This window comes from Marmota monax, unplaced genomic scaffold, assembly GCF_021218885.2.
Source record: "Marmota monax isolate L192 unplaced genomic scaffold, Marmota_monax_Labrador192_F-V1.1 WCK01_AAM20220418_F8-fsc00395, whole genome shotgun sequence".
In the NCBI taxonomy this organism is placed as follows: Eukaryota; Metazoa; Chordata; class Mammalia; order Rodentia; family Sciuridae; genus Marmota; species Marmota monax.
Window position 1 is genome coordinate 18,608 of NW_026693011.1, and position 25,617 is coordinate 44,224.

Genomic DNA, 25,617 nt, shown 5'->3' on the forward strand with positions numbered 1-25,617 from the left:
AGCATGTGGAGATTGCCTTCATTTAGGAACTGGCCAGGTGGTCAGCAGAGTAGACAGACAGTTCCTACAGAGGTCAGCTTAGAACTAGAGAGTTTTTAGGATCATCATTTCTAAGATATGTAAAGTATCCTTTTGTCTAGGAAACTTGGCTTTTGTCTCTCAGCCCCAGATACTCACAGCAGCAACAACAAAACCTCAAAAAACTTAAAGGGTTACAGAATCACTTCCAACTATTGGAGGTGACCCAAAAGAGTTTTTAACTGTGACAGTCCAGGTGCTAAATGTGTTTCAAAATGCCAGGCTAAGATTTTTGTGGCCCCTATGAAGAGACCAGAAACAACAGTTTAGAATGGGACCCTGACTTGCGGGAACTCTCCTGAGGGGACCCATGGATCTGCCTATTGAGGAAGTTCCTTCAGGGAGAAATAAGTCCCTGGCCTTTGTCTATGTTCCCTTAACTCTTGTCACCTCTGATGACAAAACCTCATCAGGAAGGAAGCCAGGAAAGCTTTTAAAATTCTGACCTGAGACAGGTGGAGAAAGACACTCCTGACTCCATAAGAGAAGAGCATGGGATGATCTGAGGCAGAAGAGACCTCCAGATTCTCCATGATGGGATCCAGGGACACACTGATCACCTGGAGAGAAACCATCCACTCTCCTCTGCTGCTCTGAAGGGGGCACCTGAGCTGCTGTGTGCTGAGCGCCCCCTGCTGGCCCTGGGCACCCTGCAGGAGGTTTGTGTCTGGGCTCACACTGAGGTCCCCTCACTGTGTCTCTGGCACAGTAATAGGTGGCCGTGTCCTCAGTGGTCAGGGAGTTCAGCTGCAGGGAGAACTGGTTCTTGGACGTGTCTCTGGAGATGGACACTCGGCTCTTGAGGGATGGGCTGTAGTAAGTGCTACCATCATAACCTATGCACCCTATCCACTCCAACCCCTTCCCTGGGGGCTGACGGATCCAGTTCCAGCAGTAAACACTGGTTGTGATGGAGAATCCAGAGACAGCACAGGTGAGGGACAGGGTCTGCGAGGGCTTCACCAGGCCAGGTCCTGACTCCTTCAGCTGCACCTGGCACAGGAAACCTGGGGACAAGGAGAGTCACACTCTGTCAGTCATCTGCAGTCACAACCTCCCTATGGACCCAGATCTGACACTGGGGACACTCACCTTGGGGAGCTGTGACCAGGCACAGGACAAGACCCAGCAGCCTCATCTTCTAGACCACACCTGCCTTCCCAGAGACCTCAGCCCTGTGTGAGCAGAGAGCTGGGAGCTCCCACAGCCCAGAGGGCCTTTGAACCCAGAGCAGGAGGAGGGATTTGCATGTGGGTGAGGCTCTTCTGATATCTGGAGAGGCTGAGGTCAGGCTGCCCAGGTCCTCTGTGCTCCTGAGATGTGTCCATGTCTTGAACCCAAGTGGAGCTTTACCTGTGAGAGGAGAGCAGGTGGTTTCAGGGGTGTTGGAAGGCTGTCAGAGGGGGAGCCCACCCTCCCGAGCCCAGCCCTGCCTCCTCCAAGCCCTTCCTCCCTGCACCTGGGAGGGTGTCAGAGTGGCAGGAATGTGCCCAGCATGCAAGAGGCCCAGGTCCACCTCCCAGCCCTGAAGGAGAAGCCCTCAGTGATGACTGAACAGAGCCCAGGGCTGAGGATGGGGTTCCCCACATCCAGGAGAAGAGCCCCCTTTGTTCTCAGGACTAGTTCTTCTCTTTCATCTCTGTGAGATTTGGGGGCTGCAGACTGAGCAGGAGAGGAGGGAGCAGGGTCTCAGGAGGGCAGGGGCTTCCTGCTGTGTGCCCACTGCCCTCCCCACCCTCTGCCCTGCTTGTCCTCCTGACTGTCCAGCCAATGCCTGTGGACAGCAGTGGGTGGGAATCTGCCCTGAGCTCCTCCCCTCACCTGTCCTGCCCTCTGGTCTCCACCAGGAGAGGACAGGATGGAGGTGCTGGGCCAGGGGAGAGTCCTGGGGGCAGAGGCAGGTCTCAGCTGCAGCCTGAGGCTGAGAGCCCCTGAGTGCCCCAGAGCAGCAGAGCCAGGCTGACAGCAGACAGGACGGCATGCAGGGCAGGCTGGGTGAGGGAGGAGGCCCAGTCCCCTTCCCTGTGCAGCATCCCTGCAGTGAGACCTGCCTTGCCCACAGCCCAGCATTTGGAGAGAACAGTGGACACTGTCTTTAGTGAGGTGGGGTCACTGAGAGGGCAGGTGTAGTTGCTGATCTCTTGATGAGGTTCAGGAATTGACCTCCTGCCTAACTGAGTGAGCACAGCACACTAATAAGACATGTGGCTCCTCTCCGTGTTCCCTGTGGTGTTGACCATGAACTCCCTGCAAACACTGAGCCTGCAGCACCCACCTCCTGGTCCTGGGGTGGCTCAGGTAAGAACTGCTGGTCTCCATGTTTTCACCACCTGCAAATCCATGTGTGCCCCTAAGTGAAGTTTCCAAGTCCTAGCAAATCATCTGATTAGAAAGCTGTTCTTCCAGGCATCTGACTAGAAGGCATCCTAAGATGACCCCACCTCCTGACCTGGGGATCCTGGAGCCCTCCATGTGACAGTCTTACCCATCTCACCTGTGCCAGGTGTGGGGTCTTCCCCACTTCACCTCTTCCAGGGCTTCAGTTTGCTTTCACCATTCAGCACAAAGTGTTCATGAAAGTAAGAAAAACTTAGTGGATGTACGATGTGGCATAAGAAAACCTCCTAAAATATATCAATATTTGACAGCATTTTAGCACTTAACCAAATTTCTGAGAATACAGAGGAGGAAAAGCTTCCTTTGGGTTATGACTTAGGAGGTTGGAGTACATGGTGGCAAGTCCTTAGCTCTGGCCAGGGAGGGAGAACACCATGGCAGAAGGGCGTGGAGGAGGAAAGCATCTCAGGACATGGCCACCAGGAAGCAGGTGAGCTCCATCCAACAGGGACACAGAGTGACCCCCAAAGGCACTCCATACTGATCCAAGTATTCCAGCCACCCCCCACCTGCCTACAGTTGCTGCAAGTCAATCCATGTTAGTGGATTAATCCACTGTAGGTTTGAGCTCTGGTAATCTAGTCCTCTCTTCTTTGTCTCACAGGTGAGCTTGTGGGCCACCTCATATGTGAACCATGACAGCAAATGCCTGGTCCTGGTAATCCTTCCACCTGGTCAGTTTCCAGGGGATTTAATCACCTCATTTCATATTGACATAAAGTTCTCAGGGAAATAACCGATTGTGTGAGATGTTACGGTTACCTCCTGGATGGATAAATCAGGATCAATAAGGTTGAAATTATTGGAAAAGAGCTTGGATAAAGCCTGTCCCAATTAGCAATAGCCAGAAGGGGTGGTCTAGTGAGCAGGGCCCAATTTACCTGATGGGGGCTTCACTGTTAGCAGTGAGCATTGCACACAGTAGGACCACCATCATAGGCCCAGGGATGGGTTTGCACCAGGCAAAGAGGCCGATCTGGTGGCTTGGTCAACAGGACCTTTAAGATCAACCCAGTTACTTTACGTGAGGTCTGCCTGTGTTGTTGAGGTCTTTGCCTGTGAGGTTTTTCCTCCAGAGTTAGTTCCTTCATCTCCTTGGTTGGTGGTTCTGGGGGTCCAGGGCTTGACTTTTTTAGCAGGCACCCAGCTGGGGTGAGCTCCTGTTAACTTATGCAAACCCTCCACCTGTGGTTAGGAGAGACCCCAGACCATCAGATGCACTTGTTATGGGATCCCTCCATGAGACCATAGGTAGAGGGAGGGCCCCGTGAGGGGACCCCATGTTTATAGGCTGCTGTGTCTGTAGAACATTTTGACATTGAAAGAAAATTTGAAGCAAGTAAGGTTCTTTTCAAGGCATCATGAGGGGACTTGGTATAGCTTCTCTCTCTGTTTGGTAGCATGTCTTTAATTCCTTGTGTGTTCTTTCTATGATGCCTTGAGCCTAAGGGTTGTAGGGGATCCCAGTTAAGTGCTGTATATGCCAATCACTGCAAACTGCCTGAAATGCCTTGCTAGTACAGTCTGGCCCATTGTCAGCTTTAATAGAAATGGGAACGTTTGTGATTCCAAAACATTGAAGTACATGGGTGATTACCCCTTTTTTGGTGTCTTCTGTGGGGACTGTGGCCATTACACAGCCTGAATAGATATCAATGATTATACAAATATATTTTAAATTTTCAAAGGTGCATAATGAGTGACATCCATTTGCCATAATGCACTATATGTTAACCCTCAGGGATTCACTCCAGCAGGTTGTAAAGGGCCAATGGGGAGAGAAGGTGCACATTTTTTGCAGTCTCTGACTAGCTGTCTGCAAGCCTCCTTAGTCCTGCTTTTATGCAGCTGTCATGGCTGAGGCCAGCAGAGAGGCTTGAGCTGGTGGTGTCCCTGTATCCTGGGGAGACAAAATCCAGTCATCCATTGTGTCATTGTGTACTGGTGCCACTCCTGCTCTGTGTTCTTCTTTAGTCCATCCCAGATCAACTCCTTGGCTAAGGCTGTTCTAGGTCCTTCATGAGACACCTTCCCTTCTACACCTTGTTTACTCTCTCAGTAAACTGGCAAGTCCTCCATGACTCTCTGCCTTAATCCCTGTATAGGGACAGTACCTGCCCCAGCTGGTAATGTCCCCAGGCTCTCAGAGCACAGAGCCACACCTGGTCACAATGCTTTTGTGGGACAAATTATTGCTCTTCAAAAGGAGGTCTGCCTCCTGGAATGGGTTCCTGGGAGACCATGGCTTGGGCCTGCCTGGTGGCCTGGTCATTTCTAAGCTGTCATAGTCCCTTGCTGGCTTGGGCATTGCCCCATAAGGAGGCAGTTGCCATGGACTCAGGGAAGGATATAACCTTTGCCTGTCAGTAGAAGGTGCCCCTGCACATTTGTGGCCACCTCTTCCTGCACATGAAGGCCAGCAGCACCATGTCCTGCCTCTCTCCCTCCTGCAGCTGTGGGGTTGCTGGCTGTGAAGTAGATTCTCACCCCTTTCCTGTGCCTGCTGTGGGTGCTTGCTTTGAAGTAGATTGCCACCCCACCTTTTTCCTCTTGCCTGTGTGTTTTCTTGATCAGTCTCACCAAAGATTTGTCCATTTTATTGATCTTTAAAATGACAGAGCTTTTTTTTATTGATATTTTGTACTGTTGGTTTTATTCTCTGTTTCATTTATGTCCACTTTATGTCAACAAGACTTCTATATTTTTAATATTTTATTTGATCAGCTCAATTACATATAATTATTTGGCATATTAAAAATTAAAAATGCATAAACAAAATGTTATGAGTAATTTCTGCCTACCTGTATTTTCTATATGAAATTTCTCTGTCATAACCTTCTCAAATTATTACCTGTTCTTCATACCAAATATAAATACAGTAATTTTCCTTTGCCTTACGTCCCTAATATCATTATATATCTAATTAATAATCATATTGTGTACAATACCTTTTCATAAGTGAACAAACATGATATTGCAACTGATTAACAGAGTTTTCCCAATTGTTTACTTTCCCAGTGGATTAGTTTCTGTCTCCTGTGCTTCACTGAAACCTCAGGACTTGCTCTGGGGGCCTCCCTCAGCTCCTTCCAGGGCCCAGTTGGATGCTGGGATCTCTTTCCCTAAACATGATCCCTCACTTGCACACAGTCTGTGTGTGATTGCTTAGGTCTGCTTTATTTCTAGGGGTGGGTTTCAGGGGTTCTCTAGCTCTGAGCCACATCCCCCACTGATTTGTATGTTATTTAGAGGTAGGAACTTATTTATTTTCTTAGTGCCTTGCCTTTTCTGAGGCTTTGAATTTACAATCCTCCTGCCTCAGCCTCCCGAGCCACTGGGAGTACAGCTGTGTGCCATTGCACCCTGTGTATGCCTGCTTCAATGAGTGTAATATTTGGACTTAGTTATATAAATTAAATTCAGGGATTTGACAGTTGAAAACCTTTTATTTATTTGTTTTTCTTCTAATTTGTTATATAGAACAGCAATATGCATGACAATTTATATTACAGATAGAGAACACAATTTTTCATAACTCTGGTTGTACCCAAAGTATAGTCACACCATTCATGTCTTTATACATGTACTTAGGATAATGACATCCATCTCATTCCACCATCTTTTCTACTCCCATACCCCTCACTTCCCCTCCCACCTATTTGCCCTATCTACAGTCCCTCCCATGCTCCACTCCTCCCAATGCAATTATGAGTCAGCATCATTATATCACAGAAAACATTCAGCTTTTGGTATTTTGGTATCGGCTAACTTCATGTAACATTGTATTCTCCAACTCCATCCATTTACCTGCAAATGCTATGATTTTAATCTTTTTAATGCTGAATAGTATTCCATTGTGTATATATACCATGTTTTATTTTTCCATTCATTTACTGAAAGGTATCTATGTTAATTCCACCATTTAGCTATTGTGAGTTGTGCTGCTATAAATAATGATGTGGCTGTGTCTCTGTATTATGCCATTTTAAAATCATTTGGTTGTAGTCCAAGGAGAGGGATAGCTGGGTCAAATGGTGGTTCCATTCCCAGATTTCCAAGGAATCTCCATACTGCTTTCCATATTGGCTGCACCAATTTGCAGTCCCACCAGCAATGTATGAGTGTGCCTTTTCCCCACATCCTCCCCAACACTTATTGTTGTTTGTATTCTTGATAACAGCCATTCTGACTGGAGTGAGATGAAATCTTAGAGTAGTTTTGATTTGCATTTCTCTACTAGCTAGAGATGTGGAACATTTTTCTATGTTTGTTGATTGATTGTATGTCCTCTCCTGAGAAATGTCTGTTGAGTTCCTTAGCCCCTTTATTGATTGGGTTATTTGTTTCTTTGGTGTTTAGATCTCTGGGTTCTTCATATATCCTAGAGATTAGTGCCCTATCTGATGTGTGTGTGGTAAAAATTTGCTCCCAAAATGTAGGCTCTCTATTCCCTGCACTGATTGTTTCTTTTGATAGGAAGGAGATTTTTAGTTTGAATCCACCCCATTTATTGATTCTTGATTTTAATTCTTGCACTACAAGTGTCTTATTAAGGAAGTTGAGGCCTAATCAGACATGATGGAGACTTGGGCCTACTTTTTCTTTTATTAGATGCAGTGTCTCTGGTTTAATTCCTAGGTCCTGATACACTTTGAGTGGAGTTTTGTGAATAGTGAAAGACAGAGTTTTAATTTCATTAATTTCATTTTGTTGCATAGTGTTTTCCATTTTTCCCAACACCATTTGTATAATATACTATCTTTTCTCCAATGTATGTTTTTCTGCCATTGTCTAATATTCGATAACTGTAATTATGTGGGTTAGTCTCTGTATCTTTTGTTCTGTACCATTGATCTACAGGTCCATTTTGGTAACAATGCTGTTTTTGTTACTATTGCTCTGCAATAGGGTTTAAGGTCTGGTGTAGTGCTATCACCTGCTTCACTCTTCTTGCTAAGGATTGCTTTAGCTATTCTGGATCTTATATTTTTATAGATGAATTTCAGGACTGTTTTTTTCTATTTCTATGAGGAATGTCATTGGGATTTTAATTGGAATTGCATTATTAAATCAGTATAGTGCTTTGGTATTATGGTCATTTTGACAATATTAATTGTGCCTATCCAAGGACAAGGGAGATCTTTCCATCTTCTAAAATCTTCTTTAATTTCATCCTTTAGCATTCTGTAGTTTCTGTTACAGAGGTCTTTCACCTTTTTCATTCAGCTGATACACAAGTGTTTTTATTTTTTATTTTTTGAAGCTGTTGTAAATGGTCTTAGTTTTCCTTGTTTCTCTTTCAGAGGATTTGCACTAATACACCAAAATGCCTTTGATTTATGGATGTTGATTCTATATTCTGCTACTTTGTTGAATTCCAGAACTAGTTCTAAAAGTTTTCTGTTGGAATTTTTTGAGTCTTCTAGGTATAGAATCATATCACAAGTAAAGAGTGCTACTTTGAGTTCTTTTCCTATCCATGTTCCTTTAATTTCCTTTCTGTCTAATTGCCCTGACCAGTGTTTCAAGAACTATGTTATATAGAAGTGGTGAAAGAGAGCATCCCTCTCTTTTTCCAGTTTTTAGAGAGAAATCTTTCAATTTTTCTCTATTTAGAATGATGTTGGCCTGGGGTTACCATAGATAGCTTTTGTGATGTTGAGAAATGTTCCTGTTATCCCTAGTTTTTCTAATGTTTTGAATATGAAGAGGTGCTGTATTTTGCCAAATGATTTTTCTGCATCCATTGAGATGATCAAACGATTCTTATCTTTAAGTCTATTGATGTGATTAATTACATTTATTGATTTCCATATATTGAACCATCCTTGCATTCCTGGGATGCACCCCACTTGGTTGTAGTGTACTATCTTTTTGATATGTTTTTATATTTGATTTGCCAGAATTTTATTGAGAATTTTTCATGTATGTTCATTAGAGATATTGGTCTGAAATTTTCATTCTTTGATGTGTCTTTGTCTGGCTTTGGAATCAGGGTGATATTGGCTTCATAGAATAAATTTGGAAGTGCTCCTCTTTTTCTCATTTATGAAATAATTTGAAGAGTATTGACATAAGTTCTTTTAAAAGGTCTTGTAGAACTCAGTTCTGTATCTTTCTGGTTCTGGGATTTTCTTTCTTGGATGGCTTCTGGTGAAATCTTTTTTTTCACTTGAAATTGATCTGTTTAAACTGTATATAGCATCCTGATTCAATTTGGGCAAGTCATATGTCTCTAGAAATTTGTCAGTGACTTTGATATCTTCTATTTTATTGGAGTACAAGCTTTCAAAATAATTTCAAATTATCTTCTTTATTTCTGTAGTGTCTGTGGTGATGTGTTCTTTTTCATCATGTATGTTAGTAACTTGAGTTTTCTCTCTCCTTTTCTTCATTAGTATGGCTAAGGGTCGGGCAATTTTTCTTAAGTTTCTCAAAGAATCAACTTTTTATTTTGTCAATCTTTTCAATTGTTTCTTTTGTTTCAATTTCATTGATTTCATCTTTGATTTTAATTATTTCCTATATCATACTGCTTTTGGTGTTGATTTCTTCTTCTTTTTCTAGGGCTTTGAGATGTAAAGTTGAGTCATTAATTTGTTGAGTTTTTCTTCTTTTAAGAAAAAAAATTCCATGCAATAAACTTTTCTCTTATAACTGTCTTAATAATGTTTCAGCGATTTTGATATGTTGTGTCAGTGTTTTCATTTATCTCTAAGAATTTTTAAATCTTTTTCTTGATATCTTTTGCAATACATTGTTCATTTAGTAGCATATTATTCAGTCTCCAGGTGTTGGAGTTGCTTATATTTTTTATTTTATTATTAATTTCTAATTTTATTTATTTATGATCTGATAGAATGCAGGGTAGTATCTCTACATTTTTGTATTTTCTAAGAGTTCCATTGAGGCATAATACATGTTCTATTTTAGAGAAGAATCCAGGTGCTGCTGAGAAGAAAGTGTATTCATTCATTGATGGATCAAATATTCTATATATGTCAGTTGAGTCTAAGTTATTGATTGTATTATTGAGTTCAATAGTTTCTTTGTTCAGCTTTTGTTTGGAAGATCTATCCAGTGGTGACAGAGGTGTGTTAAAGCCACTCATAATTATTGTGTTGTGGACTATTTGACTCCTGAACTTGAGAGGAGTTTTTTTTTTTTAATGTAGATTCTGCATTTTGGAGGGCATATAAATTTATAATCATTATGTCTTGTTGATGAATGGTTCTCTTAAGCAGTATGAAATGTTCTTCTTTATACCTTTTGATTGACTTAGGTATGAAGTCTACTTTATTTGATTTGAAGATGGAAATCCCTGCTTGCTTCCACAGTCCAGTTCAGTGGTATGATTTTCCCCAACATTTCACCTTTAGTTTGTGTATATCTCATCCTCTGAGATGAGTCTCCTGAAGGCAGCATATTCTTGGGTCTTTCTTTTAATCCAATTGGCTAGCCTATGTCTTTTGATTTGTGAGTTATACCATTTACATTCATGGTTATTATTGAGATATGATTTCTATTCCCAGGCATTTTGTTTATTTTTGGTATTTAACTTGACTTGTTTTTTCCTTTGATTGGTTTTTCCTTTGGTGCAATACACCCTCTGTTGATTTTCCTTGGTTGTTTTCATTTTCTCTGCATGGAATATTTTGCAGAGTATGTTTTGTAATGCAGGGTTTCTGGCTGAAAGTTCTTTTAACTTTTGTTTATTATGAAAGGTTTTTATTTCATCATCAGTTCTAAAGATTAATTTTGCTGGATACAATATTTTTGGTTGGCATCCATTTTCTTTCAGAGCTTGATGTATTTTTTTTTCAGGATCTTCTAGCTTTCAGGGTCAGGGTTGAAAAATCTGTACGTAACCTAATTGATTTTTCTCTGTACATATTCTGATTCCTTTCTCTTGTAGCTTTTAAAATTCTCTTCTTATTCTTTACACAAGGCATTTTTATTATAATGTTTCATGCATGGATCTGTTGTGGTTTTGTACATTTGTCATTCTGTAAGTCTCTTGTATTTGGTTTTCCAATTCATTCTTCATGTTTGGAAAATTTTCTCTTATTATTTTATTGAATAGATTGTTCATTCCTTTGTTTTGGAACTCTATGCCTTCCTCTATCCCAATAACTTTTATTTTTTTATTTTTTTAAAATTTTTATTGTTGGCTGTTCAAAACATTACATAGTTCTTGATATATCATATTTCACACTTTGATTCAAGTGGGTTATGAGCTCCCATTTTTACCCCATATACAGATTGCAGAATCACATCAGTTACACATCCATTGATTTACATATTGCCATACTAGTGTCTGTTGTGTTCTGCTGCCTTTCATATCCTCTACTATCCCCCTCCCTTCCCCTCCCCTCCCCTCTTCTCTCTCTACCCGCTCTACTGACATTCATTTGTTCCCCTTGTATTATTTTTCCCTTTCCCCTCACTTCCTCTTGTATGTACTTTTGTATAACTCTGAGGGTATCCTTACATTTCCATGCAATTTCCCTTCTCTCTCCCTTTCACTCCCACCTCTCATCCCTGTTTAATGTTAATCTTCTTCTCATGCTCTTTGACCCTACTCTGTTCTTAGTTACTCTCCTTATATCAAAGAAGACATTTGGCATTTGTTTTTTAGGGATTGGCTAGCTTCACTTAGCATAATCTGCTCTAATGCCATCCATTTCCCTGTAAATTCTATGATTTTGTCATTTTTTTAATGCAGAGTAATACTCCACTGTGTATAAATGCCACATTTTTTTATCCATTCATCTATTGAAGGCCATCTAGGTTGGTTCCACAGTCTTGCTATTGTGAATTGTGCTGCTATGAACATCGATGTAGCAGTGTCCCTGTAGCATGCTCTTTTTAGGTCTTTAGGGAATAGACCGAGAAGGGGAATAGCTGGGTCAAATGGTGGCTCCATTCCCAGCTTTCCAAGAAATCTCCATACTGCTTTCCAAATTGGCTGCACCAATTTGCAGTCCCACCAGCAATGTACAAGTGTACCCTTTTCCCCACATCCTTGCCAGCACTTGTTGTTGTTTGACTTCATAATGGCTGCCAATCTTACTGCAGTGAGATGGTATCATAGGGTGGTTTTGATTTGCATTTCTCTGACTGCTAGAGATGGTGAGCATTTTTTCATGTACTTGTTGATTGATTGTATGTCCTCCTCTGTGAAGTGTCTGTTCAGGTCCTTGGCCCATTTGTTGATTGGGTTGTTTGTGCTCTTATTGTCTAATTTTTTGAGTTCTTTGTGTACTCTGGATATTAGGGCTCTATCTGAAGTGTGAGGAGTAAAGATTTGTTCCCAGGATGTAGGCTCTCTATTTACCTCTCTTATTGTTTCTTTTGCTGAGAAAAAACTTTTTAGTTTGAGTAAGTCCCATTTGTTGATTCTAGTTATTAACTTTTGTGCTATGGGTGTCCTATTGAGGAATTTGGAGCCTGACCCCACAGTATGTAGATTGTAGCCAACTTTTTCTTCTATCAGATGGCATGTCCCTGATTTGATATCAAGCTCCTTGATCCATTTTGAATTAACTTTTGTGCATGGCGAGAGAAAGGGATTCAGTTTCATTTTGTTGCATATGGATTTCCAGTTTTCCCAGCACCATTTGTTGAAGATGCAATCCTTCCTCCATTGCATGGTTTTAGCCCCTTTATCAAATATAAGGTAGTTGTAGTTTTGTGGATTGGTTTCTGTGTCCTCTATTCTGTACCATTGGTCCACCTGCCTGTTTTGGTACCAGTACCATGCTGTTTTTGTTACTATTGCTCTGTAGTATAGTTTGAAGTCTGGTATCACTATACCGCCTGATTCACACTTCCTGCTTAGCATTGTTTTTGCTATTCTGGGTCATTTATTTTTCCATATGAATTTCATGATTGCTTTCTCTATTTCTACAAGAAATGCCGTTGGGATTTTGATTGGCATTGCATTAAACCTATAGAGAACTTTTGGTAATATCACCATTTTGATGATGTTAGTTCTGTCTATCCATGAACAGGGTATATTTTTCCATCTTCTAAGATCTTCTATTTCTCTCTTTAGGGTTCTGTAGTTTTCATTGTATAAGTCTTTCACCTCTTTTGTTAGGTTGATTCCCAAGTATTTTATTTTTTTTGAAGATATTGTGAATGGAGTGGTTGTCCTCATTTCCATTTCAGAGGATTTGTCGATGATATACAGGAATGCCTTTGATTTATGCGTGTTGATTTTATATCCTGCCATTTTGCTGAATTCATTTATTAGCTCTAATAGTTTCTTTGTAGACCCTTTTGGATCTGCTAGGTATAGAATCATGTCATCTGCAAATAGTGATAATTTAAGTTCTTCTTTTCCTATTTTGATGCCTTTAATTTCTTTCATCTGTCTAATTGCTCTGGCCAGTGTTTCGAGAACTATGTTGAACAGAAGTGGTTAGAGAGGGCATCCCTGTCTTGTTCCAGATTTTAGAGGGAATGCCTTCAGTTTTTCTCCATTCAGAATGATGCTAGCTTGAGGCTTAGCATAGATTGCTTTTACAATATTGAGGTATGTTCCTGTTATCCCTAGTTTTTCTAGAGTTTTGAACATAAAGGGATGCTGTATTTTGTCGAATGCTTTTTCCGCATCTATCGAGATGATCATATGGTTCTTATTTTTAAGTCTATTGATGTGGTGAATAACATTTATTGATTTCTGTATATTGAACCAGCCTTGCATCCCAGGGATGAATCCTACTTGATCATGGTGCACAATTTTTTTGATATGTTTTTGTATCCGAGTGGCCAGAATTTTATTGAGGATTTTTGCATCTAGGTTCATTAGAGATATTGGTCTGTAGTTTTCTTTCTTTGAAGTGTCTTTGTCTGGTTTAGGTATCAGGGTGATGTTGGCCTCGTAGAATGAATTTGGAAGTTCTCCCTCTTTTTCCATTTCCTGAAGTAGCTTGAAAAGTATTGGTATTAGTTCCTCTTTAAAGGTTTTGTAAAACACTGCTCTATACCCACCCGGTCCTGGGCTTTTCTTAGTTGGTAGTCTTTTGATGGTTTCTTCTATTTCCTCGATTGATATTGGTCTGTTTAGGTTGTCTATATCCTCCTGACTCAATCTGGGCAGATCATATGACTTAAGAAATTTATCTATGCCTTCACTATCTTCTAATTTATTGGAGTATAAGGATTCAAAATAATTTTTGATTATCTTCTGTATTTCTGAAGTGTCTGTTGTGATATTGCCTTTTTCATCCCGTATGCTAGTAATTTGAGTTCTCTCTCTTCTTCTCTTCGATAGCATGGCTAAGGGTCTGTCGATTTTGTTTATTTTTTCAAAGAACCAACTTTTAGTTTTGTCAATTTTTTCAATTGTTTCTTTTGTTTCGATTTCATTAATTTCAGCTCTGATTTTAATTATTTCTTGCCTTCTACTTCTTTTGCTGTTGTTTTGCTCTTCTTTTTCTAGGATTTTGAGATGAAGTATGAGATCATTTATTTGTTGGTTTTTTCTTTTTTTAAGGAATGAACTCCAAGCAATGAATTTTCCTCTTAGAACTGCTTTCAATGTGTCCCATAGATTCCAGTATGTTGTGTCTGTGTTTTCATTAATCTCTAAGAATTTTTAAATTTCCTCCTTGATGTCTTCTATAACCCATTGATCATTCAGTAACCTATTGTTCATTCTCCAAGTGATGTATTCTTTTTCCTTCCTTCTTTTATTGTTGATTTTCAGTTCCATTCCATTATGATCAGATAGGATGCATGGTATTATTTCTACTCCTTTATATTGTCTTAGAGTTTCCCTGTGACATAATATATGATCTATTTTTGAGAAGGATCCATGTGCTGCTGAGAAAAAAGTGTAACTGCTTGATATTGGGTGGTATATTCTATATATGTCAATTAAGTCTAGGTTATTAATAGTGTTATTGAGTTCTATAGTTTCCTTATTCAACTTTTGTTTGGAAGATCTGTCCAGTGGCAAGAGAGGTGTGTTGAAGTCTCCCATGATTATTGTGTGGTGGTCTATTAGACTCTTGAACTTGAGAAGAGTTTGTTTGATGAACATAGCTGCACCATTGTTTGGGGCATATATATTTATGATTGTTATGTCTTGTTGGTGTGTGGTTCCCTTAAGCAGTATGTAGTGTCCCTCTTTATCCCTTTTGATTAACTTTGGCTTGAAATCTATTTTATTTGATATGAGTATGGACACTCCTGCTTGTTTCCGAAGTCCATATGAGTGATATGATTTTTCCCAACCTTCACCTTCAGCCTATGTATGTCTTTTCCTATCAAATGCGTCTCCTGTAGGCAGCATATTGTTGGGTCTTGTTTTGTGATCCATTCTACTAGCCTGTGTCTCTTGATTGGTGAGTTTAAGCCATTGACATTTAGGGTTATTATTGAGACATGGGTTGTTCTTCCAGCCATATTTGTTTATTTATGTTACTAAACATGGTTTGTTTTCCTCTTTGATTATTTTCCCCCCTTTAGTGTCCTACCTCCCACTGTTGGTTTTCATTGTTATTTTCCATTTCCTCTTCCTGTAATGTTTTGCCAAGGATGTTTTGAAGAGATGGTTTTCTAGCTGCAAATTCTTTTAACTTTTGTTTATCATGGAAGGTTTTAATTTCATCTTCCATCCTGAAGCTTAATTTCGCTGGAAACACAATTCTTGGTTGGAACCCATTTTCTTTCAGTGTTTGAAATATGTTATTCCAGGATCTTCTAGCTTTCAGAGTCTGTGTTGAAAGATCAGCTGTTATCCTGATTGGCTTACCCCTAAATGTGATCTGCTTCCTTTCTCTTGTAGCTTTTAAAATTCTCTCCTTATTCTGTATGTTGGGCATCTTCATTATAATGTGTCTAGGTGTGGGTCTCTTATGATTTTGCACATTCGGCGTCCTGTAGGCTTCTAGGATTTGGGGTTCTGTCTCATTCTTCAAGTCTGGGAAGTTTTCTCGTATTATTTCATTGAATAGATTGCTCATTCCTTTGGTTCGATACTCTGTCCCTTCCTGTATCCCAATGACTGTTAAATTTGGTCTCTTGATGTTATCCCATATTTCTTGGATGTTCTGCTCATGGTTTCTTAACAGTCTTGCTGAGCTGTCTATGTTCTTTTCAAGTTGAAATACTTTATCTTCATTGTCTGATGTTCTGTCTTCTAAGTGTTCTACTCTGCTGGTAGTATTCTCAATTGAGTTTTTAAGTTGGTTTATTGCTTCCTGCATTTCTAGGATTTCTGTTTGTTTGTTTTTTATAACCTCTATCTCCCTGTATAGTTGATCTTTTGCTTCTTGGATTTGTTTATGTAATTCATTGTTGAAGTGATCTTTCATTGTCTGATTTTGCTGTCTGATGTCTTCCTTGAGACTCCAGATCATCTGAAGCATGTATATCCTGAATTCTTTAACTGACATTCCATCTGCTGCAGCTATTACCTCTTCTAACGTTGAGTTGACCTGCATTGCTTGTGGTCCTTTCTTTCCTTGTCTCTTCATACTGTTCGCGTTCCTTTCTACTTGGTGAAACTGTTGTGCTATTGAATTTTCCCCCTATATATTTATATTGGTCTTGTATAGTTGCAAAGTCTCCCTCGCAGGTGCGGGCGGCGGCTCTGCCCCTCCTCCAATTGGGGCAATGTGCCTACCATGCCGGCAGGCCGCTGGGCCTGCTCTGCCGGTTGGTAGCAGGTCCGCCTACCTTGCAGGCGAGGGCGGTGGCTCTGTCCCTCTGCGGGCCACTAGGCTTGTTCTGTCTGTGGTCGCAGTTCTGCCTACTTTGCAGGCGCAGGCAGCGGCACTGCCCCTCTGCAGGCCTCTGGGGCTGTTCTGCCAGTGGGTCGCAGGTCCGCCTACCTTGCAGGCGCGGGGGTGGGGGGGCAGCTCTACCCTTCCTCAGGCCACTGGGCCTGTTCTGTCTGCCGGTTGCAGGTCTGGCCTGTTCTGATGGTGGTCACAGTTCCGTCTACCTTGCAGGCGTGGGGGGAGGGGGCGGCTCTGCCTCTCAGCAGGCCGCTGCTCCTCTTCTGCCGGTGGGTCGCAGGCCCGCCTACCTTGCAGGAGTGATTGGAAGCTCTGTCCCGCCGCGGGCCACTGGGCCTTTTCTGTCGGTGGTCACAGTTCCGCCTACCTGGCAGGCGTGGGGGGTGTGGGGCGGCTCTGCCCCTCAGCAGGCCGCTGGGCCTGCTCTGTGGGTAGTCACAGTTCCCTCTACCTTGCCGGTGCAGGGGGAGGGGGCGGCTCTGCCTCTCAGCAGGCCGCTGCTCCTCTTCTTCCGGTGGGTCGCAGGCATGCCTACCTTGCAGGAGTCCCCAATAACTTTTAAATTCAGACTTTTTATGCTATCCATATTTCTTGAATGTCCTGCTCATGGTTTCTTACCATTTTCACTGTGTGTTCTACATTCTTTACAAGATTATATATTTGTCTTCATTGTCTGACATCCTGTATTCCAAGTGGACTAATATATTGGTGATGCTTTCAATTGGAGCTTTAATTTGGTTTATTGTTTCTTTCATTTCAAGGATTTTTGTTTGCTAATTTCTTAGAACCTCTATCTCCCCATTGAAGTAATCTTTTCTTCCTGTATTTTCTTATGTAACTCTCTATCAAAATGATCTTATGCTCGTGTAGTTGCTCTCTTATATTATCCATTAATCCACAGAACATTTTAATTATGTGCATCGTGAACTCCCTCACTGTGATTCATCTGTGGTGCTGGCCATGGATTCTAATAATGCCATATCTTGTTTTGTTTGGGGCACTTTCTTCCCTGGTCTATTTATGTTGATTGTGTGTCTTCCCTTCTAGCACTGTGGATCTATGTCGTTAACATTTTAACCCTATTGGTTTATAGTGCCCCTTCAGGGTTCCAATATCTCTTGTTTAAGGGGAAAGACAATGTTAACAGATCCCATTACAAACAGTATATAACCTTAAGTTGTATACAACCTCAAATTGTTGCTATTAAGATGTTAATAGTTTGGTCACGATGTACAGAAATGGTGAATTCTATTATTATCTACAATGTAATCAGTAGGTTTGCAACAGGGCTTACAGGTTGTGATGGTGGACAAAGAACCTGAGGTGAGGTGTAGGATGTTATGCCTACAGAACTGGTGAAACATTGTGGTTATTTTAGCAAGGAAGTTCCTTCATTCCCAGGATCTTCTGGACCTGAGGAAGAGGTCAAGGCAGATAAAACTCTAACATGGAGGAAATTTCTATAGCAATGAGGCATTCTATGCCTTTGCCCAGAAACTTTCCCAGTCACCAAGTATGCCACAGCCATGAAGTCATCAGGGACCCCAACATCAGACACTGGTCTCCCAGTAACTGTTAAACTCCCCATGTTTTATCCTGGTGCTCTGCAGCTCACAGGGCACCTGTGGCCCACAGGCAGGCTGTGCTTCACAGCAACTGGGGCAGAGCAGCTGGTGGGCTCCCCACACCAAGAAGGGATGGGTGATTGACAGCTAGGTGTGCACAGCCTGGGACTCCTCATGGTGCCTGGCACCCCTGTGTCGGGGTGCTGTCCTCTGCTTCACTAGAGCTAGGTTTCAGTGTAAGTATGAAATTATAGCTGGAATCACCAGCTGAGTGTCTGATGGAGAGAGATGCTGACATTTTTAATCATATTAACAATGAAACACCATCACACGTAAAAGAAACCAAAATACAACATATTAATTTATAATCAGGTTTTTAAAAATATATTCAACTGTCAATACCTAAATCTCATTTACTTACCTGAGTACAATTTTTATAGTCAGAAATGTGAGATTAAGCAATCAAACACAGGGTCTCTGCAAGTGAGAGGCACAGTGTTTAGAGGAGATAATCCCTGCATCCACTGAGCTCAGGCATGGGCTAAACAAGACCCCAGAGCAAGTCCTGAGGTTTCAATGAGACAAAGCAGACAGAAAATATAGCATGTCAGAAGATAGATATTGGGAGAATTATGTCTTTATTTAGATGAAATGTCCCTTTTGTTCACTAAATTACAATAAATTGTACAACGTAAACTATTACTCAGGTATGTCTCAGGCCACCATAGGTATACAACAAAGAAACATCATTGTATTTGTACTTAATATGAAGAAAAATAGAGAGTAAATTGCAGAGATGATAACAGGCAGGAAAATTTCAGGTAGGAAATAGGGACAGGGAGCAAGTACTCTGCTATAAAATTTTGCTTATTTATCTATAAATTCATCAAAATGAACCACACATTTTGCACAATTATATCCAAAATACAATATTAAAATATAGAGAAAATTGGAAGTATCATTGACAGAAATATAAGTGGCACAAGTTGTTATAAAACATAACACTCTAACTTGGCAATTTACAAATTTATTATGCAAAATCAATGCTATAGCTCTAAACACATATTTTTAAACTACATAAATTATTAATTCTGTGGAATGAACAAAAGACTAATTTAGGACAATCTGGGATATAAATATTGCCATTGCTCATCCTCACCCAGACTGTAGCTGGTCTCTAGGACAGGGTGGGCACTGACGTGAGCTGGGACAGGGCCCAGGGTGTCCCTGTCTATGACCCTGCAATGCAGCCACAGGGGCTGGAAACCCAGGCAGGCTCCAAGCTGTCTCTCCCCAGCAGCCAGCTGTCCTGGGGCTTCTCAGGCTAAGGGTCACCTCACAGGAAGATGGGGTCAGAGTGGTCCTGGGCACAGTGTTTCTTGAGAGTCCTTAGGTCAGGGGCAGAGCTGACCCACAGTCAGACCAAGAGAAGAAACACCTCCATGCACAGCTGACCACCCTCTCTCCTGGGTCTTTGCAAATGGAGACCCTGTCTCTCCAAGATCTTGTTCAGGTCACCTCTGTCCACAGGGCATGCACAGATTCATGATGAGTGGGAGTATCCACACTTTGGAGCCCTGGGTGTGAGGTGTGCGTGTCATAGAGGCTCATCATGAGGGGCAGACAGCTCCCACACACCAAGGTTCACTCTGAATATGTACATTTTTATGCATTTTAATAAGTTTTAAGGTTTTCTGTCAACATTTTCAGCTCAGTCCATGGATATTTGTATCAGATAATTCCTTTCTGTGGTCTCTAATAGTTTTTAGAGACCACAGAAAGGAATTATCTGATACAAATAGCCAAGACAATTCATCCTTAACATGTGAAAACAACTCCCTCTAGACATTGCCAATGGTCCCCAGGGGTAGAAAGTTCTGGCACTAAGTGGGCTCCAATAATGTGTGCACTGTGTCCTGATCCATCAAAGGAAGAACAGTAGATGAAGTGGGAATGGGAAGGAGTCATGGGAAGGGGACAGGGGATCCACCTGAAAAGGCAGGGACCAAGACATGGCGTCTGGAGGTTGTAAAGTTAAGCAGGTGTGGGGGAGCTCACGTGGAGCCCCAGGGACACTGAGGGCTGAGGCAGGAGAATCATAACTTCAAGGTCAGCCTGGGCATCTTAGGGAGAACCTGTCTCAAAATAAGACACAAATAAGCCAGGAATGGAGCTCAAGGGTGGAACTCCTTGGATTCAATCCCCGGTGATGAAAAGAAAAATCTGTAAACTTCACTTGAACGACGCTGTTCAGGAAATGTCCCTGAAAATTCATCTCCATCTGCAAAACTGCCTGGTCTGTGCTGAGAGAATTCCAGAGAAGACTTAGAGACGAATCACCTCACAGAGGGTCTGGCAGAGGAGGGACCTCGAGAATCTGCAGGCAAGGTGGAGTCAGGAGGTGCTGGGTGGGCAGGGACCTCAGGGCCTGAGCTGAGCTGCTCCCTCCTCCCTCTGCACCTGCTCCTGGGTGACCCTGAGTTCCCTGTGTGCTGAGCGCCCCCTGCTGGCCCTGAGGGCCCTGCAGAAGGTTTGTGTCTGGGCTAAAACTGAGGTGAGCCCTGTGGGTAAAGCAGAGGATGCCAGGTGCCCAGGTGCTGGACACGGAGCTACAGGACCTGCTTGTCCAGCTGGACTTTGGTCTCACTTTGCTCCCATCCCTTTATTCTATGCCTCATTTCTAACTTTCAAACTGGAGATGTTGACTCTGCACCTTTATATATCAGACACCTGGAACTTGGTTTTGAACTTTACTCCCACAGTGAGGAGTTTCCATTGGGCCTCAGAAGAGATTTTGTGCCTTGGCTTTGGGTCACCCTGGGGCTGTTAGGACAGTGCTGACTCTTGAAGGTGGGCTCAGTGAGTTTTGAAATGTGAGATGGGCCTGAACATTGGGGGCCTGGGGAAGAACACTAAGGTTTAGAAATGAAGTGTCCCCAAGAGATTGTGTGCCAATGCAATGATTTGTAGAGGTGGAAAGATTAGATCATGAGCATTGGAACCTAATAAGTGGACTCATGCACGTATGTGTATCACCTGGGTGGCAACCAAATGTGGGAAGGCTGTGTTGGTTGAGGTAGGTCACTGGGCGTGTGCTTTTGGGGTTGTAATTGTGTCCCTGGTGAGCAGAGCTCTCTCTAAGCTTCCTTGTTACCATATCCTGAGCTGGTTTCCCTTCTGCCATGATGGTCTCCCTCACCTAGGACCAGAGCTGTGGAGTCAGCTGACTGTGCACTGAGACATATGGAGGTCTTGAAGGAGCTCAGGATGGGCAGAGTGGGATTCAGCTCCCACAGGTGTGTGGCCTTGCCCTGTCCTGCACCTGTGTCTGCTGTGGGCACCCTGCTCCTTCCTGGGTGCACACTCAGGTCACTCACCCCACACTCCAGGGACACAAGGGTGAGGAGTGGACCCAGTGCCCTCTGTGCACACTGAGACCAGGTGAGCTGAGGGTGTCCAGGTCAGTGAGTCACAGCCAAGTCACTTTGTGGGGTGAACTGAGATGAGGCTTAAGGTGGGCACAGGGTTCCTGAGCCTGGCAGAGCTGGCATTTGGGCTCTGGGATTGTGAAGTGGGAGGCAGCAGGGAGCTCTCTACCACCCAGAGTCAGGAGAGGCCCACTGCCCTGCAGACACCCAGACTGACCCCAGACACTGCCATGGTCCCTGAGGTGGAGCCCAGCAGCAGCAGGACCTGTGGACACCACATCCACATGCAGGACATCACCTCTCAGGTAAAGGCTCAGGCAACTCATGAACCAAGGTGGGAGAGGTCACCAGGGAGAGATGAGGAGGAGATGTGGCCAAGGGTGGAGGGCAGCTGTGCAGTCACCAGGAGAACCACTGTGTCAAAGTTGTTTCTATGATGACAGCTAAGGACACTGTGTGGTAGGCTGAGTAGTGTGTGTGTGTGTGTGTGTGTGTGTGTGTGTGTGGTGGGGCGGCTGAGGACTCTGGGATCCCGTGCTCTGGTCTGGAAGAGGAGGCTGCAACCTTGGTGTGAACTGACAGCTGCCTGCCCTGGGGAGGGTGAGCCCAGGTCAGTGTGTAAAGAGCACCTGGCAGGGTCAATTTCATGGCTGTGGTGGGTGGAGGTGTCTGAGAGCCTGCTGAGCCTTCCCCATGTGAGTCCTCTGCAGCGGCCCAGGAACTGGCTGCTGGAGCAGGGGGCAGGCCTGGAGCTCAGGGACAGCAATGTGACAAGGTAGCAGAGTCTGCCTTCCAGGGGTCTCACCCATACAGAGTCACACAGAGACACACACACAACACTCCTGCACACACACACACACACACACACATAACCTACACACATATATACACAATTGGACACATAGACTCACACGTGTACTGTGCAGCCTGACCTGAGAAGGTGGAGAGAGACACTCCTGACTCCTTAAGAGAAGAGCATGGGATGATCTGAGGCAGAAGAGACCTCCAGATTCTCCATGATGGGATCCAGGGAGACACTTATCACCTGGAGAGAAACCATCCACTCTCCTCTGCACTTGCTCAGGGGTGACAGAAGCTCCTGTGTGCTGAGCGCCCCCTGCTGGCCCTGGGCACCCTGCAGGAGGTTTGTGTCTGGGCTCACACTGAGGTCCCCTCACTGTGTCTCTGGCACAGTAATAGGTGGCCGTGTCCTCAGTGGTCAGGGAGCTCAGCTGCAGGGAGAACTGGTTCTTGGACGTGTCCCTGGAGATGGACACTCGGCTCTTGATGGATGGGTTGTAGTAAGTGCTACCATCATAACCTATGCACCCTATCCACTCCAGCCCCTTCCCTGGGGGCTGACGGATCCAGCTCCAGCAGTAACCACTGGTGATGGAGTAACCAGAGACAGCACAGGTGAGGGACAGGGTCTGTGAGGGCTTCACCAGGCCAGGTCCTGACTCCTTCAGCTGCACCTGGCACAGGACACCTAGGGACAAGGACAGCCACACCCTGTTAGTCACCTGTAGTCACAACCTCCCCATGGACTCAGGTCTGACACTGGGGACACTCACCTTGAGGAGCTGTGACCAGGCACAGGACAAGACCCAGCAGCCTCATCTTCTAGACCACACCTGCCTTCCCAGAGACCTCAGCCCTGTCTGAGAGAGAGCTGGGAGCTCCCACAGCCCAGAGGGCCTTTGAACCCAGAGCAGCAGGAGGAATTTGCATGTGGGTGAGGCTCTTCTGATATCTGGAGAGGCTGAGGTCAGGCTGCCCAGGTCCTCTGTGCTCCTGAGATGTGTCCCTGTCTTGAACCCAGGTGGAGCTTTACCTGTGAGAGGAGAGCAGGTGGTTTCAGGGGTGCTGGAAGGCTGTCAGAGGGGGAGCCCACCCTCCTGAGCCCAGCCCTGCCTCCTCCAAGCCCTTCCTCCCTGCTCCTGGGAGGGTGTCAGAGTGGCAGGAACGTGCCCAGCATGCAAGAGGCCCGGGTCCACCTCCCAGCCCTGAAGGAGAAGCCCTCAGTGATGACTGAACAGAGCCCAGGGCTGAGGATGGGGTTCCCCACATCCAGGAGAAGAGCCCCCCTTTGTTCTCAGGACTAGTTCTTCTCTTTCATCTCTGTGAGATTTGGGGGCTACAGACTGAGCAGGAGAGGAGGGAGCAGGGTCTCAGGAGGGGAGGGGCTTCCTGCTGTGTGCCCACTGCCCTCCCCACCCTGTGCCCTGCTTGTCCTCCTGACTGTCCAGCCAATGCCTGTGGACAGCAGTGGGCGGGAATCTGCCCTGAGCTCCTCCCCTCACCTGTCCTGCCCTCTGGTCTCCACCAGGAGAGGACAGGATGGAGGTGCTGGGCCAGGGGAGAGTCCTGGGAGCAGAGGCAGGTCTCAGCTGCAGCCTGAGGCTGAGAGCCCCTGAGTGCCCCAGAGCAGCAGAGCCAGGCTGACAGCAGACAGGACGGCATGCAGGGCAGGCTGGGTGAGGGAGGAGGCCCAGTCCCCTTCCCTGTGCAGCATCCCTGCAGTGAGACCTGCCTTGCCCACAGCCCAGCATTTGGAGAGAACAGTGGACACTGTCTTTAGTGAGGTGGGGTCACTGAGAGGGCAGGTGTAGTTTGCTGACCTCCTGATGAGGTTCAGGAATTGACCTCCTGCCTAACTGAGTGAGCACAGCCCACTAATAAGACATGTGGCTCCTCTCCTTAGGTTTCGAGTATCCACAACCAGATTTCCTGTGGAGGTTCAATGCCAGCCTTAGAGTGCTGAGAGCATCTCATTCTTGGTCCAAGGTGATGCCTGCTGTGTGCCCTCCTTAGATGGTGACAGGCACCTCTCCTATCATGGGGCCTGCTGTACTGCTGACCTGAGCCTGCTGGTGGGCCCACCCTAGGCAGCCGTTGGGAACAGATGAGCCCTGTACCTCTGCTGCTCTGCCAGCAGCACCTCAGTTTTCCAGCCTTTTAGAGTGGCCCCAGTATCATGCAGCCCACAGGACTGTGAGGCTCAGCTGCTCCAGAAACACCTGACCAAGGTGCTGTGAATGCACTCCTCAGGTGGAAAGAACAAGGGGCCTGTGGGGCTCTTCAGCCACCATTTAGCAAAGAATTATTTATGTTATGGATGACACGGGGGGGTGGGGAGAGAATGAGAAGACATAATATCTACTCAACCAGGTGTTTCTGAGGCCTAAGAAATTCAACGGGTCATGAGGCCACCTCTATGTATTTCCCTGACCACAGGGGGACATGCAGGAGCAGATGCATGCATTTCCAGAACTGTGCACCCCACCGAGGTGAGCCTAGGAGCAGCAGGCAGCCTGAGCAGAGCAGGGACAGATACACAGGTCATATCATGAGTCAAAACCCAGGAAAGACAAGGCCAAGGGCAGACAGCTTCACTGGAGGAGCATATGAATTATTAAGGACAGCCAATGTCACTCTAACTGAATTAGGTAGGGTTAGTTTTATACATGCAGATATTATCCACTGGGACAGGACAAGTGGGGATGCTGTAACAGATCAGGGATTAGCCACTGTAGAAAGGCAAGCTTGGGGATCAGGTAATACATCAGATAGTATCCACTGGGGACAGGGCCAGTGTGTAGATGGGTTATGGGGCCAGATAGTATCCACTGTGGACAGGACCTGTGTGGGGAAGGAGTAAGTGTTCAGATAACATCTACTTGGTACAGGCCAGCATGGGAATGGGGTAACAGGTCAGATGTCATCTACTGGGGACTAACCAGCACGGGATGGAGGGACAGGTCAGATATTATCCACTGGGGACAGGGCAGCATGGTAATATAGTAACAGGTAGATATTATCCACTGGGGACAATGAAGTGTCAGATGGTGTGACAGCTCTGTTAACAAGCCCTGTGCACAGGTTTAGCATGCAGAGGCAGCAATATGTTATATATTATCCACTTGAGATAGAGTGAGCATGGGGAGGGGTAACAGGTCACACAGAATCAACTGGGGACAGGGAGAGCATGCGGATGGAGGAACCTGTCAGATGTTGTCCCCTGGGGTCTGGGCCACCATGGGGATGGAGGAACAGGTAGATATTATCCCCTGCGGACAGGTTCAACATGGGGATGGAGTAACTTGCAGGGATTGGGCAGTTGTCTGGGAATCCCCTGAACCATCCTAGCAGTGTCCAAGTGGTTTTGCCCTTGTCCAGGGAAGGTCTGTGGGCAACTGTCAGGGCTGGCATCTCCTGGGCCCATGATTTCATGGGAAAACAAGGTCTTGAAGGATTTTCCCAGGAGAGAAGCAACACTGGCTCTTCATGAAGAAGATGAAATGGTCAACTTTCCAGCAGAAGCTCTGACAGGCTGCACCCTACAGGGGCTGGTGTAGATGAAGAAAGCTTGGAGTCTGTGCACAGTGGGTCTTC

The 25,617-nt window shown here is 44.5% G+C and overlaps 2 gene segments (V, D, J or C); both read right to left on the reverse strand.

Moving 5' to 3' along the window:
- Positions 1-212: 212 nt before the first annotated feature.
- Positions 213-1,284, reverse strand: LOC124098386 (immunoglobulin heavy variable 4-30-4-like). The segment is given in 3 exon segments: positions 213-230; positions 772-1,085; positions 1,171-1,284. Coding segments are annotated over 3 exon segments (378 nt in total).
- A 21,113-nt stretch (positions 1,285-22,397) lies between these two features.
- On the reverse strand, positions 22,398-22,925 carry LOC124098414 (immunoglobulin heavy variable 4-38-2-like; the record flags this gene model as incomplete). The annotated part of the segment is given in 2 exon segments: positions 22,398-22,711; positions 22,797-22,925. Coding segments are annotated over 2 exon segments (360 nt in total), but the record flags the coding sequence as incomplete, so codon positions are not given.
- Between the last annotated feature and the right edge of the window lie 2,692 nt (positions 22,926-25,617).